Here is a 13,828-nt window from a genome sequence, read left to right on the forward strand (position 1 = left end):
ACATGACCATTGATACAGAAAAAAAAAAGAAAATTGGCCATTTTAGGACTGTGGTAAAAATGGCTTTAGCACGCAGCAAAGACCTGCATAAGGATGTGCGGAGGCCACTTCAGTAAAAGGACCCCTAAGGCTTTTCTCCCATTCAGTGTAAATCAGGTCCCTTGATGTGGCTGTCTAACATTGTGTATAAGGCAGGCACAGAAAAATTAATGAAGGCTTGATTTAGATTTATTTGCTACCTGTTTAGCTACGTAATCCTTGATGATGGTTTATATCCTAGGCTTATTTTTGTACATTTAGCTCATACGGTTTTGTTTGGTAGCTCAAAGTGAGTTATGTTCAGGTGCAGTACGTGTCTCCCTGTCCTCAGAGGCCTTACAGTCCAACGTTGTAGCTGATGGTGAAGTGATGTGACTTCTCAGAATAACAAGGAGCATCAGCAGGACTTGAACCTTGGCTTCCCTGGTTCCCAACCCATTGCTCTAGCCATTAGATTACTATATAATGTGGATGTTACTTTTCATTTTTAGGGGACCCATGCACGTGGGCACCATTCCATCACAAGGCAGAGATGGTGGGATACGATCCTGGATCTCAATGCACTACCTTGTCAACTGTGGAAGTGGCAGCAGCCGGGTCTTTGTCTGGATTGGTCACACGGGCATTGATCAGCCCCTTTGATGTCATCAAAATCCGCTTCCAGGTAGCCAGGTGGTCTCCACAGTTAGCCTTGTATCAGAGAATCCTAAAAATAAGTTCAGTTGTGGCCAGGTTTGTGGAGTCGGTATACCAAAGCTTCGACTCAGGGTCTTTTAGACTTTACATTTTTTTGTTCTGGCTCTGAAGTACTTGTAAATATTTATTTATTTATCAAATTTGTTCCCTACATTTTCCCACCTATTTTCAGGCTCAATGTGGCTTACATAGTACCGTAAAGGCGGTCGCCAGTCCGGTAGATATGGCTTTTGATCCAGGACAAAGATATGTATATACAAGTATAAATTGATAAATGTATTAATTTTTTTATCTATTGGGATTTATTAGCTATTTTTATGAAGAGATTCACTCAAGGCGGTGTATAGCAGGTACAGTTTAACATAAAACTTACACTTACCATATTATAATGGTGGGTTTTTGTTGTTTTTAAATTTTGAAGTTGGAGTCGGTACATTTTTACTAACTCCATCTCAGACTCCACTCAGAATTGCTTCAGACTGAGACTCCACAGCCTTGGTTGTGGCCATAGCAAGCTAGTAAAAGTGTAACAGCTCACAGAGGGACCTAATATTGCTGTCCTATACGTGGGTGTCAGGGTTCATCCACAGCAATGTCCTTAACGTTTTTATAACCCCTTCCTCCCTCACCCTTGGCTTCAGATAGCAACAATATTCAGAATTAGGTTTCTCCACTCCTCGGGTGGGGGGGGGGGGGGGGTCGTTTTATCACCAAAGAGTGCTGTGCTGCCAAAAACCTTTTCCTCTGTTTTAGGCTTTTGTTCTGAACTGTCCGTCACTTCATGCTCAATTACATAAGCATCTGCATACTCCAACTCAGATGATCCCACTGTTGTCTGGACAATGAAACAAACAGCAAGAACACCTACATTCAAAAGAGCCTGTGGGCCAGCATCAAAACTCTTTTGAAAATAAGGCCCACTTTTGTAATGGCCATATCCAAACTAACACCCGACTGCTGTATTATATAAGGATGAAGGTGCTTGCCAAGAAATGATTAGATCCAACTGTTCTCCCACCAGATCCTTGAAGTCTTTAATTCAGAGCTTCCCAAACTTGTCCAAGGGACCCCACATTCAAATTGTCCACAATGTATATGCATGAGATGAATTTACATTACTGAAAGCACTGCTGCTTTGCCATCACCAGCAGATGAATCCATAGACTTGTGGGTTATGCCTATTTACCAGCAGGTGGAGATACAGTGCACTAAACTGAACTCTGTCATATAGGATGGTATGCTCCTTGGTCAGTCAGTAATCTCTATCTCCAGCAGGTGGTGGATGGTCTCTCCTGCTTCTGTGGCTCCTGTTCCAGGTTCCCTGATTCAGTTGAGCCTGGGGGTACCTAGACCAGTAAAGGTGCGTGACTTGGGGTACAGTTGGTGGTATATAAATACACAAATTAGTGTATTCTGGAAACTAGGGCTCTGGAGTCGGAAGCAATTTTGGGTGGAGTCAGAGTTGTTAAAAATGTACTGACTCTGACTCCAGCTTCCAAATAAAAACTTACAGTATTATGATATATGGTACATTTATCATTATATAAAATAAATAACTTGTCCTGGATCCAGTACATTAGAGCAGAACAAAAAAATGTGAAGCCTAATATCAGGAGCTGAAGTCTAAGATGGAGTTGGACAGTAGAAAAATACAGGAGTCAAAGATTTGGTATATTGACTCCCCTAGTGGAAACTATGTAGTGTTTATCAGTAAAAAAGATATTACAAATCAGTGAAACAAGATTTTCTTGACAGTCTTTCTGGTTCCACTTTGATGTTAGCTTTCTAAAACTCTTCCTCAGCTCCAGATTGAGCAGCTTTCTCCTCAGAACCCGCAGGCCAAATACCATGGAATGTTGCAAGCAACAAAGGTTATTCTGAAAGAAGAAGGGCTGTCGGGCTTCTGGAAAGGGCATGTTCCAGCCCAGCTGCTGTCAATCAACTATGGTGCTGTCCAGGTAAATTGTTCATGTTCTGCTGGGTTTTAGGAATCCTGTGAGATGCATTTAGGGGTGGGCTCAGCATCTTCCAGCGTCTATATTAATCAAATTTCTTCTATACACTGCATTTTCCACACAAGCATGTCTATAAATGCTAGGTAGAAACTAAGGAGGAATGGAGTATGAATCCAGTAGTAAAAAATCTCCCCCCACCCTCCAAATTAGGCTAATTGTGGAAGCTCTAGAGAGACACTTGGGTATAGAACTGTTAGTGGTCCCAAGCAAGGGGAAAGAGACAAGTTTTGAAAGAGCAGTAGTGCAAGAATGTAATTTTATGTTTACTAGACTCCCAAGTCCATTTTTCCTTTTTTAGAAATTTTGGTCTTGGGAATGGAACCCAAAAAGATTAGAGGTGTCCAAAAATGGAGGCGAAACCACAGATCCAATTAGAAGTCATTTATTAGCTGACCCGACACAGCTGTGTTTCAGCCTGTGACAGGGGTTTGTTATCTTGTAGTCAATAGAAATCAAACAAAATAAAACATGGAAAAGAAAATAAGATGATACCTTTTTTATTGGACATAACTTAATACATTTCTTGATTAGCTTTCGAAGGTTGCCCTTCTTCGTCAGATCGGAAATAAGCAAATGTGCTAGCTGACAGTGTATATAAGTGAAAAACATTCAAGCATTGCTATGACAGTCTGACAGGGTGGGAGGATGGGGGTGGGTAGGAAGTATGCATGGGGACATCAAAGTATATCATTGGTATTCTAACAGGGTGGGTGTGGACAGGTGAGGGGAGGGTGATCAACAGAGACATACAGCTTTACGGCTACCACACTCCTCTACTTATCTTGTAGTGAAACAGGTATTTATACCAAACTCACAAAATTCAAATAGTTTGGAAGGTGGTTCAAATGTTCAGAGCAGCACGGTGTCCATTGACGCATCGTGCTGCTCTGAGCATTTGAAACACCATCCATGTTGTTTGGTTTTGTGAATTTGGTATAATACCTGTTTCACTAGAAGTTAACAACCCCTGACACAGACATAGTGCCGAAACACGGCCGTGTTGGGTTGGCTAATAAAGGATTTCTAATTTGATCTGTGGTTTCACCTCCATTTTTAGCCATCTCCTGCTCTTTTTGGGTTCCTAGGAAAGGACCGTCATCGGGGTTCTGTTCTCCTTTAGACTTCTACATTAACTCTCAGAAGATTTTGGAGCTCAGCTTTGACCTCTGGCAGAAAAGCGCCCCTGAGACAAATATATGAAAAAAAAAATTTTTTTTTTTTTGTGCTTTCATTGTTGCAGGTGTTTGTGTGTTCACCTGGACACTTCTGATCAGTTGTTTTATGATGTATTTTAATAAATTTTCGATGCAAAAGAGTCAGATCTGTTTTCAGTGGCTCACTCAACAGTGTGATCAAGTTTAAAAAATGCATTTGTTTTTGCATGCAGTCGCATTAGGTCTGAAAAGGTTCATGTGAGTGTTTTTAAAATGCAAGAAAAGTTTCTATGAAGAATCATTGTTCACCAAAGGCCCAGCACCATATTGTTCTGAAAAACTTGAAAGAAAAATTCTCACCCAGACATTTTTTTCAGTGTTTAAAAGGCCTGACATTGGGTCATGTGAAACCTTGGCTTCTGTGTGAGCAAATACAGCTCTTGTATTGGGCAAATACAGCTCTTGTAGGTCATCTTCTGTCTTCCTGTTCAGATTTTCTCTTCGGTAGGTTACAGTACGTTCCACACTATCAGCTCTGAGAAAACATCTGAGTGAGTTTTCACATTTTTGGCCATGCCTTAAACTTAGTGCAGTTGTAATTTAATCACATTGTTGAGTGATCCATTTAAAAATAGTTGAATGTCCCTTGGTTTTGAGTAAAATTGATGCCATTCTGAAATTTTTTTTTTTTTTTTGCTTTAGAACATCTGTTGCATTCAATTCTGGTTGCCGTATCTCAAAAAATATATAGTGGAATTAGACCAAAATGATAAAGGGGATGGAACTCCTCCCATATGAGGAAAAGAAAAAAAAAAAAGGTTAGGCCTCTTTGGCTTGGAAAGAGACTGCTGAGAGGGGATGTGATTGAGGTCTACAAAATGTTGAATGGAATAGAACCAGTGAAAGTGAATCTATTTTTTTTTCACTCTTTCAAAAAGTACAATGAACAAGGGACAAAATTACATGGAAACAAATAGGAGGAAATATTTTTTCACTCAAAGAATAGTTAAGCTCTGGAACTCATTGCTGGAGGATGTGGTAATTTGGTTAGTGTATCCTGGGTTTGCAAAAAGGTTTGGATGAATTCCTGGAGGAAAAGTCCATAGTCTGTTATTGAGATGGGCATGGGGCAAGCCACTGCTTGCCCTGGGATTGGTAGCATGGAATGGTGCTAATAATTGATTTCTGCCAGGTACTTGTGACCTGGGTTGGCCACTGTTGGAAGCAGGACACTGGGCTAAATGGACCATTGGTCTGACCCAGAATGGTGATCCTTATGTTCTTATGTAGTTATTAAAAGCAGAATTCTAGATTTGTTTTTCTGTGATCTCAAGGACTGGGTTGTAAATTTTCGAAGTTTTTTTTGGAGTAGGTATTAAAGAGCTAGTATTAATGACCATGGAATCATCTGGTCTTTTTGTTAGTAGATGGCCCTATGGTCACTGATATTGGAAGGATTTCTGCCTCCCTGGCTTCCTTACTTGAGAGGTATAATAGAGAATTGCATCTGGGAAGCAACTTTTCTGACCCTTCCGTCTTTTTTTTTTTTTTTTTTTCTTGATTCTTTTGTTTAAAGTTTGTCACCTTTGAGCTGCTCACAGAACTTGTCCACAATACTACAACTCACAGTGCCACGGATCCCGCAGTGCATTTTGTTTGTGGAGGCCTTTCTGCGTGCACAGCCTCCCTAGCCAATCAGCCGCTGGACACCCTGCGCACCCGTTTTGCTGCACAAGGGGAGCCCAAGGTAATGGGAGAAAGCTATGCAGTGTCCTTAAAGTCTCCACTGCGTCATGTGTCATACCCAGAAGGGTATATACGCTACTGCATCCCTTCCTGGATGCTACACATGACACAGTGGGTAGTTTTGTAATGTTGGTGTGATGTGGAAGTTTAATTGTTTATATTTTGAGTGTATATGTCAAAAGCACAGATCTGTGGAATACAGATGTTTTGAAATAAATGAATACCCATTCTAGGGAGCATGTGAGTGTGTATTATTCAATAAGCATAGCTTTCCCATGGTGGAAAAAGAATGGTTAGTTGCAGCCATTACATTACCTTTGTTTTAGCCTCATGGAATCATTAGAGGACTTCTGACATTGCTGGAAGTGGTAGTGGGCCTTTTGGATATGCTACGGTTGAAGTCCACTAGTTTTCATCCTGCTTCCTTAGCTTCTGATTGAGCTGGAAATGCACCTCTGAAGGTGCCATAAGCCTTCATTTTCATTGAATCAGATTTTTATTGTCCCCATTTTATTATCTCCTCCTCCCCCACCCAGTAATAGGTCTGTGGACCCTAACTGCAGTAATTGGGATTCCTTCCTTCTTCATCAGGAGTCCTAAACATTACCCACCCCTGGCCAAACAAGGAAGCAGAGGACCTGACCTGAGAATCAAATTCTATATCCTTCCCATGACATGTACAGCATGTACCATTGAGCCACCAGGCCTGCCCTGACACAGACACCTTTAATGTTTGGTAACTTTTTATTTTTTTGTTCTTTTCCAGATTTATAAAACTCTTCGACAAGCCATAGTCACCATGTACAAGACTGAGGGCCCTTTGACCTTTTACCGTGGTCTGACCCCAACAATGATTGCCATTTTCCCCTATGCAGGGTTCCAGTTTTCCTTTTATAACGTTCTGAAGCGGATTTACGAGTGGGCAGTGCCAGCTACTGGGTGGAAAAAAGGTGGGTGGCTGAGGAACATTCTTGTAGAAACCCAAGTGCAAGACAGGTCCTCACCTATAGCAGGGAGGAATAGGGTGCAAAGACATGTTCAGTATTGTGGGAGGTGGGGGGCAGCACATTTGGTACCTGGTATCCTTGTGTACAGCAGGGCTTCACAAACCTATCCTGGGGACCCCATACCAAGACATCATATACAAATTTATCTTATCTCCTGCATATTCATGTGGATATCCTAGAAACTTGACTGGCTGTGACATCTCTAAGACAAGTTTGGCAAACCATGGTGTACAGCTTTTCAGTATCACATATTTGTTAGATGCCTCAATGAGCACAGAGAACAAAGGAAGGAGGCTTTTGTTTTTTTTTTTTTAAATAATGTGCTTTCATGCTAAAACAGGAGCCTTAGCGTGGGGAGCTGCTGTAGCTCAGGAGGCCCAGGATCTGCCCTGGCCAGAAAGACATTTGAATATGTTTTGCTGATTTGATGCATCACCAAATTTGGGGACACCAAGTCTAGGCGATTTACAAAAAAGGTGAAAGGAACTACATCATTATATAGGACAGAGGCAATACATACAGAAGGATCCAATCGTTCAGCAAATGTATATATAACTTCCCAGGGTATTTTTTGTTCCAGTCTTACTCTTTGTCTCTTTGTTCGTGTCTCTCTCTCTCTCTGCTGATCAGGTAATGTTAAAAACCTCATCTGTGGCAGCTGTGCAGGCGTCTTCAGCAAAACTCTGACCTACCCATTTGATCTTTTCAAAAAGAGACTGCAAGTGGGAGGCTTTGAGCAGGCACGGATGGCCTTTGGGCAGGTGAGACGCTACTCTCAGTCTTGGCTGCTCTGCAGAGGCCTCGTTGGATTCGTCCTGGGATCTTCTGTTAGTGAAATTAATTTTTGGAAGATACTGAATTTGTGAGTAGTGGGTTTCTTCCCCCCCCCCCCCCACCCCCATTAGTTTTTTTTTTTTTTTTTTGGGGGGGGGGGTCCATTTTCATAACATTCTTGGGATAGTTTTTCCAGTGTTTGATCTTCCCTCTCATAATTTAGAAACTTGGCATGTTCTTTTCATTACGGATATGTTAAATGAGTAATTTGAAATGATTAAAAAGTGGGAGTGGCCTAGTGGTTAAGGTGGTGGACTTTGGTCCTGAGGAACTGAGTTCAATTCCCACTTCAGGCACAGGCAGCTCCTTGTGACTCTGGGCAAGTCACTTAACCCTCCATTGCCCCATGTAAGCCGCATTGAGCCTGCCATGAGTGGGAAAGCGCAGGGTACAAATGTAACAAAAATAAAATAGATACTTTTGGAGATTCTACATGGAATGTTGCTATTCCACTAGCAACATTCCATGTAGAAGGCTGCGCAGGCTTCTGTTTCTGTGAGTCTGACGTCCTGCACGTCAGACTCACAGAAGCAGAAGCCTGCGCGGCCACATTGGTGATCTGCAAGGGCCGACTTCTACATGGAATGTTGCTAGTGGAATAGCAACATTCCATGTAGAATCTCAAATAGTAGCAACAGTGAAGGAGTGGCCTAGTGGTTAGGGTGGTGGACTTTGGTCCTGAGGAACTGAGTTCGATTCCCACTTCCGGCACAGGCAGCTCCTTGTGACGCTGGGCAAGTCACTTAACCCTCCATTGCCCCATTTAAGCCACATTGAGCCTGCCATGAGTGGGAAAGCACGGGGTACAAATGTAACAAAAATAAATAAAAAATAAAAATAAATAAATACAAATAGAAAAAGGATTTTGACAAGTTCTTGCAGGAAAAGTCCACAATCAGTTATTAGCCAGGTAGATTTCAGAAAGTTGTCACCTAGCCCTGGGAGTGAAGAACAAGGAACAGACGTGCTGATGAGGCAGGATACTGTGATAGTACCCAGTCACTCATGTTCTTATTTATTCAAAGATGATGTTACAGATACAAATGATCATTCAGTATCAGAGTGGAAGAGTAGCCTAATGGTTAATGAAGCTTTTGATCCTGGGGAACTGGGTTTGAGTCCCACTGCAGCTCCTTGTGACTCTGGGCAAGTCACTTAACCCTCCATTGCCCCTGGTACAAAATAAGTACCTCAATATATGTAAACTGCTTTGAATGTAGTTGCAAAGAAACCTCAGAAAGGCAGTATATCAAGTCCCATTTCCCTTTCCCTATTTGAGATTCTACATGGAATGTTGCTGTTGCTGCTATTTGAGATTCTGGAATGTTGCTACTGTTTGAAGATTCTACATGGAATGTTGCTACTATTGGAGATTCTACATGGAATGTGCAGGACGTCAGACTCACAGAAACAGAAGCCTGCGCGGCCGCATTGCTGATCTGCAAGGGCAGGCTTCTACTACTACTACTACTACTTAACATTTCTAGAGCGCTACTAGGGTTACGCAGCGCTGTACAATTTAACAAAGAGAGACAGTCCCTGCTCAGAGAGCTTACAATTTAATAGACAAGTGAACGGTCGGTCCGATAGGGGCAGTCAAATTGGGGCAGTCTGGATTCACTGAACGGTAAGGGTTAGGTGCCGAACGCAGCATTGAAGAGGTGGGCTTTAAGCAAAGACTTGAAGACGGGCAGGGAGGGGGCTTGGCGTAAGGGTTCAGGAAGGTTGTTCCAAGCATAGGGTGAGGCAAGGCAGAATGAGCGGAGCCTGGAGTTGGCGGTGGTGGAGAAGGGTACTGAGAGGAGGGATTTATCCTGTGAACGGAGGTTACGGGCGGGAACGTAAGGGGAGATGAGGGTAGAGAGGTAGTGAGGGGCAGCAGACTGAGTGCATTTGTAGGTAAGAAGGAGAAGCTTGAATTGAATGCGGTATCTGATCGGAAGCCAGTGAAGTGACCTGAGGAGAGGGGTGATATATCGGTTCTGGCGGAATATGAGACGTGCAGCAGAGTTCTGAACAGACTGAAGGGGGGATAGATGGCTAAGTGGGAGGCCGGTGAGGAGTAAGTTGCAGTAGTCCAGGCGAGAGGTAATGAGAGCGTGGACGAGAGTTCGGGTGGTGTGTGTTCAGAGAGGAAAGGGCGAATTTTGCTGATGTTAAAGAGGAAGAAGCGACAGGTCTTGGCTATCTGCTGGATATGCGCAGAGAAGGAGAGAGAGGAGTCAAAGATGACTCCGAGGTTGCGGGCAGATGAGACGGGGAGGATGAGGGTGTTATCAACTGAGATAGAAAGTGGAGAAGTGGGTTTTGGTGGAAAGACGATAAGCTCGGTCTTGGACATGTTCAGTTTCAGGTGGCGGTTGGACATCCAGGCAGCAATGTCGGATAAGCAGGCCGATACCTTTGCCTGGGTCTCCATGGGTCTTCTACATGGAACGTTGCTAGTGGAAGAGTAGCCTAGTGGTTAGTGCAGTGGACTTTGATCCTGGGGAACTGCGTTCAATTCCCACTACAGCTCCTTGTGACTCTGGGTAAGTCACTTAACCCTCCATTGCCCCTGGTACAAAATAAGTACCTGAATATATGTAAACTGCTTTGAATGTAGTTGCAAAATACCACAGAAAGGCAGTATATCAAGTCCAATTTCCCTTTCCCATCTTTAGATCAGAAGATAGGTGACATCTGCAGTCCAGAAAATTATTGGACACGGAAGATTTGGATAAGTCTTATATCAGTTTGATAACCGACCTGCCTTTTTTATTTATTTATAGCATTTATACCCCGCTCGATAGCAGGTTCAGTGCGGCTTATAAGGTATGGTACAAAGTATCACAGAGATAATACAAAGTATGGTACAGAGTGTCACAAAGATATCCCAGTTATAGAGAGTAGGACAAGACGTGGGTGAGAGGATTGGAGTATGGGTGGTGCTAGTGGTGTGGATTAGGCTCCAGATTTAAGTTGGGTTGTTGGGGTAGGCTTGTTTGAAGAGGCAAGTTTTCAGCAGCTTTCGGAAGGGTAGATGTTCATTGGTTGTTCGGATGTGTCGAGGTATTGCGTTCCAGACAGGCAGTTCCAAGTGTCCCACATTAGCCATCATCAGAGAGAGACAGGATGGTGATCTCAGTGGACCCTTGGTCTTTCGGAGCACATTATGTTTTTCTGCAAGTACCACAACCTATAGACCATTCTGACCCAAATATATTCAGATGGAAAAGCTCTCTGTGTTATACCCGAGCAAGACAGGTTTCCAACACCAACAGAGCAACACAGCACAAGAGAGGGAGCTTCCCTGCACTTCATTTAGGAATTGGAATAAAGGCAGCAGAGGGAAAGCATGTTCTAAGATCAGATTAATTCTGATTTTTTTTTTTTTTTTTTTTTTTTGCAACAGTCCAGCTTTTATTTCTTTGGGGTATGGAATCGCTTTCTGAAATTCTGATCTTCTTGGCCCTTCCTTCAGGAAAGAGATGGCACATCCATAACGTATGACTTATGTGTGTTCTACTCTTTCCCCACAGGTGAGGACGTACAAAGGCCTGATGGACTGTGCTGTGCAGATTGCACGTGATGAGGGTCCAAGGGGATTCTTTAAAGGTCTCTATCCCAGCCTGGTCAAGGCGGCCTTGGCCACAGGACTCACCTTCTTCTGGTATGAATTCTTCTGCAGTCTCCTGCATACCCTGAAGTGTCCAGCCAGTTCCACAAGCCAGGAGAGTTGAGGTGCAGTAAGAGGATGGTTCTCGACCACTTCCTGAAGGACATGGACCTTGTAGAATCAAGGCAAGAAATGTATGAACTGCTGCTTCCTGACAGACCTTGGAGACAGCACGGAAATAGGGATCTGTTCACTCTTGCTCTGTAACAGGATGCAGCCCTTGGAAGGAAGAACTGTTCACTATTTTGCAGTCATATTAGACCCAGTGAATCTGTGTGCTTGCTTCAACCTTGAAAAGCAATCTTTGAAGAGGATACAGATGTGACACAGGACTGAAAAAGGGTTACAGAGATTTTCACCATTAAGCCACCAGTTCAGATTTCTCTCAGGTGGGTGGTCATTGCAAGCAGTTCCATCTGAAAGCTGTGATATGGGTCCAGTTCCCAGTGGACCAGAGTCCACATCACTGAAACACAATCTGAATTTGGCTGTAATTGGTGTTAAGTGTCAGCAGAGGTCAAAGATTTCAAGTGGCCCCAGTTGAAAGTCACCTATTTGGGCACCCTCCAACTGAGGTCTGACTATTTCACATGCCAGCACATTTCTAACTGTTTTAACCTACCAAATTCTTTAACCTCCAAGATGTCCTCGAGGTAGTGCCATTGGGCTCATAGAATGGACTCAGATGGTGGAAGTTGTGGTGGAGAATATAGCACACGAGAGCCAAATGTGTGCCATCTGCTCTCCCTTGCCAAGTAGCAAATCAGAAGAAAACCAATAGATGGACAGGGAAAGAGAGCAAATCTAAAAAGACCTATGCAAACACTCCCTCGCCCCATGGTCTGTCTGCACTTTACCTCCAGTGATCCCTATAAGTCGGTGCTTCTCAACCCAGTTCTAGAGGCACACGAGCCAGTCGGGTCTTCAAGATATCCACAATGAATTTACATGATCCTCCTTGGTATGCAAGGATGTCTTGCAAACTGGATTGGGCTGAGAAGCGCTGCTATAAGTGATGCTGAAGCCCCAGTTCCTGCCACTGGCTTTGCAAGTAAGGCCACTCTCCTCAAGGGTTGGAGGCTTATATCTAGGGATGATGGTGGTTCCTTAAGGAGGAGGCTGTGAACTTCATTGCACTCGCCATTCCTGTGTTGCCTTGGTCTCATAGTTCTCCTGTTCTGGTGTCGCCATATTATTGAACTGTGTGTTTCAGATTCATTCAGTGAGTGTTGTGGTTACAAATAAATAGCAGCCTGGTCTATTCTCAAAACTAGATGCACTTAATGATGGTATTAGAATAACCTTGGCCTTTATATTTTGTATGTATATATAGGTATGTGTATATAAAATATCTGTGTTACACTTCTGGTTTTTAATCTCAGGGAATTTCTTGGAGCTGTCCGACCTATACAGTGCACTCTCACTTATCTGCCAGTTTTGGTGTAATCTGGGAATAAAGGTTTATGTGGATTTCTATTCTGAAAGAAATGTTCATAGCTGTCCACTAAAGTTTAACACTATGTTGTTATAGCGCTGCACAGCTTTTTTTTTTTTTGTAGAATTTGATACAGCATGTGCATGTTAAAAACGTTATTAAATAATAATATTGGCTTGGTAGTTTTCTCTTGTGCAGCGACAACCGCCTTCCCGCAGCACCACAAGCCTTCATTGGCAGGAGCCCAAGGTTCTCCCCTCTCCCAGCCCAGCCAAGGCAGCAACAATCCACAGCTCCCTCAGGAATAATATGGGCTCAAGTTAGGCCCCAAAACGTTGGGTGCTAAATGGCAATTCTGTGCATAATCGCTGTTATAGAATACTAGCATGAGTTGGCATCAAGCTGGCATTAATGCACCTGACTAAATATTGGCAGTTGTTTGCGTATTAGTGTTCTATAACTTGTATGCAACTGCAAGACACCACCCCCCTTTTGAAGTTGTCTTAAGTGCAGTTATATATATAGACCTCAAATCTGGACCAATTAAAGACCATTATTGGTATTTAAAGCCAATTGGTGCCTAATTTAACAATTAAGTTAGGCGCATAACTGGCAGCATTCTGTAACCTGTGCATGCAGTTTTATGTTTAAATCTGTTTATTGTTTTTACACAAGAAAAATAACATTCAACAAAGCGGGTCAGTGACCGCTGGCTGTGCGTGTAGTTTTAAACAGTCATTACACTCGGAGGCTGCATGTTAATGACTAGCAGGAGTTTGGTACCTGACGATTTGTAGACTGTGGTTCCTGGGGAAGGAAATAAATACTGAAATGTATTTATTATTTTATAGTACGATGTACCAAACACACAATACATTATGGTTTTTCAGCCTTGATTGCTGAGAATGTGAAGATAAGAGGCCAACTGAGTTTTGAATTTGGCACCGAAACCAGCCTGAAATCCGGATTCAGGTTTCGGACGAAAATGTCAGTGCACTTTCAGCTGAAATTAAAAAAAACAAAAAAAACTCCCTACCCCCAGTCCGTGCTGCTGCTGCCGCAAGCCCAGGCCAACTTTCCCTCAACAACAGCAATAACAGAAAAGTCGTCCTGGACCCCCAACAACTTCCCCCCACTCCTCACCTGCAGGCCCTCCCAGTGGCCACTGTTTTGGGATTGGAACCAGTGTAGGCAGGAGCAATCCCCAGCTGCTCTTGCTCATGCCATTTCCGATCTCAAAATGG

The 13,828-nt window shown here is 43.1% G+C and overlaps 1 protein-coding gene across 3 annotated transcripts in view; it reads left to right on the forward strand.

The window, feature by feature from the left end:
• The window catches only part of MIF4GD (MIF4G domain containing), a 30,207-nt gene that overhangs the window by 1,831 nt on the left and 14,548 nt on the right, over positions 1-13,828 (forward strand). Inside the window, exons 2-7 of one of the 3 annotated variants that reach the window (XM_030208288.1) lie at positions 531-703; positions 2,538-2,693; positions 5,481-5,651; positions 6,417-6,600; positions 7,288-7,418; positions 11,013-12,511. In XM_030208288.1, the coding sequence (XP_030064148.1) occupies positions 572-703; positions 2,538-2,693; positions 5,481-5,651; positions 6,417-6,600; positions 7,288-7,418; positions 11,013-11,213 (975 nt within the window). In that variant the 5' untranslated portion in view covers positions 531-571 and the 3' untranslated portion in view covers positions 11,214-12,511. Of the gene's footprint in view, positions 1-530; positions 704-2,537; positions 2,694-5,480; positions 5,652-6,416; positions 6,601-7,287; positions 7,419-11,012; positions 12,512-13,828 lie in introns of those variants that run through there. The other 2 variants (XM_030208286.1, XM_030208287.1) reach the window with 2 other exon arrangements.

The sequence above is a fragment of the Microcaecilia unicolor genome, chromosome 6 (assembly GCF_901765095.1).
Source record: "Microcaecilia unicolor chromosome 6, aMicUni1.1, whole genome shotgun sequence".
NCBI classification, from domain to species: Eukaryota; Metazoa; Chordata; class Amphibia; order Gymnophiona; family Siphonopidae; genus Microcaecilia; species Microcaecilia unicolor.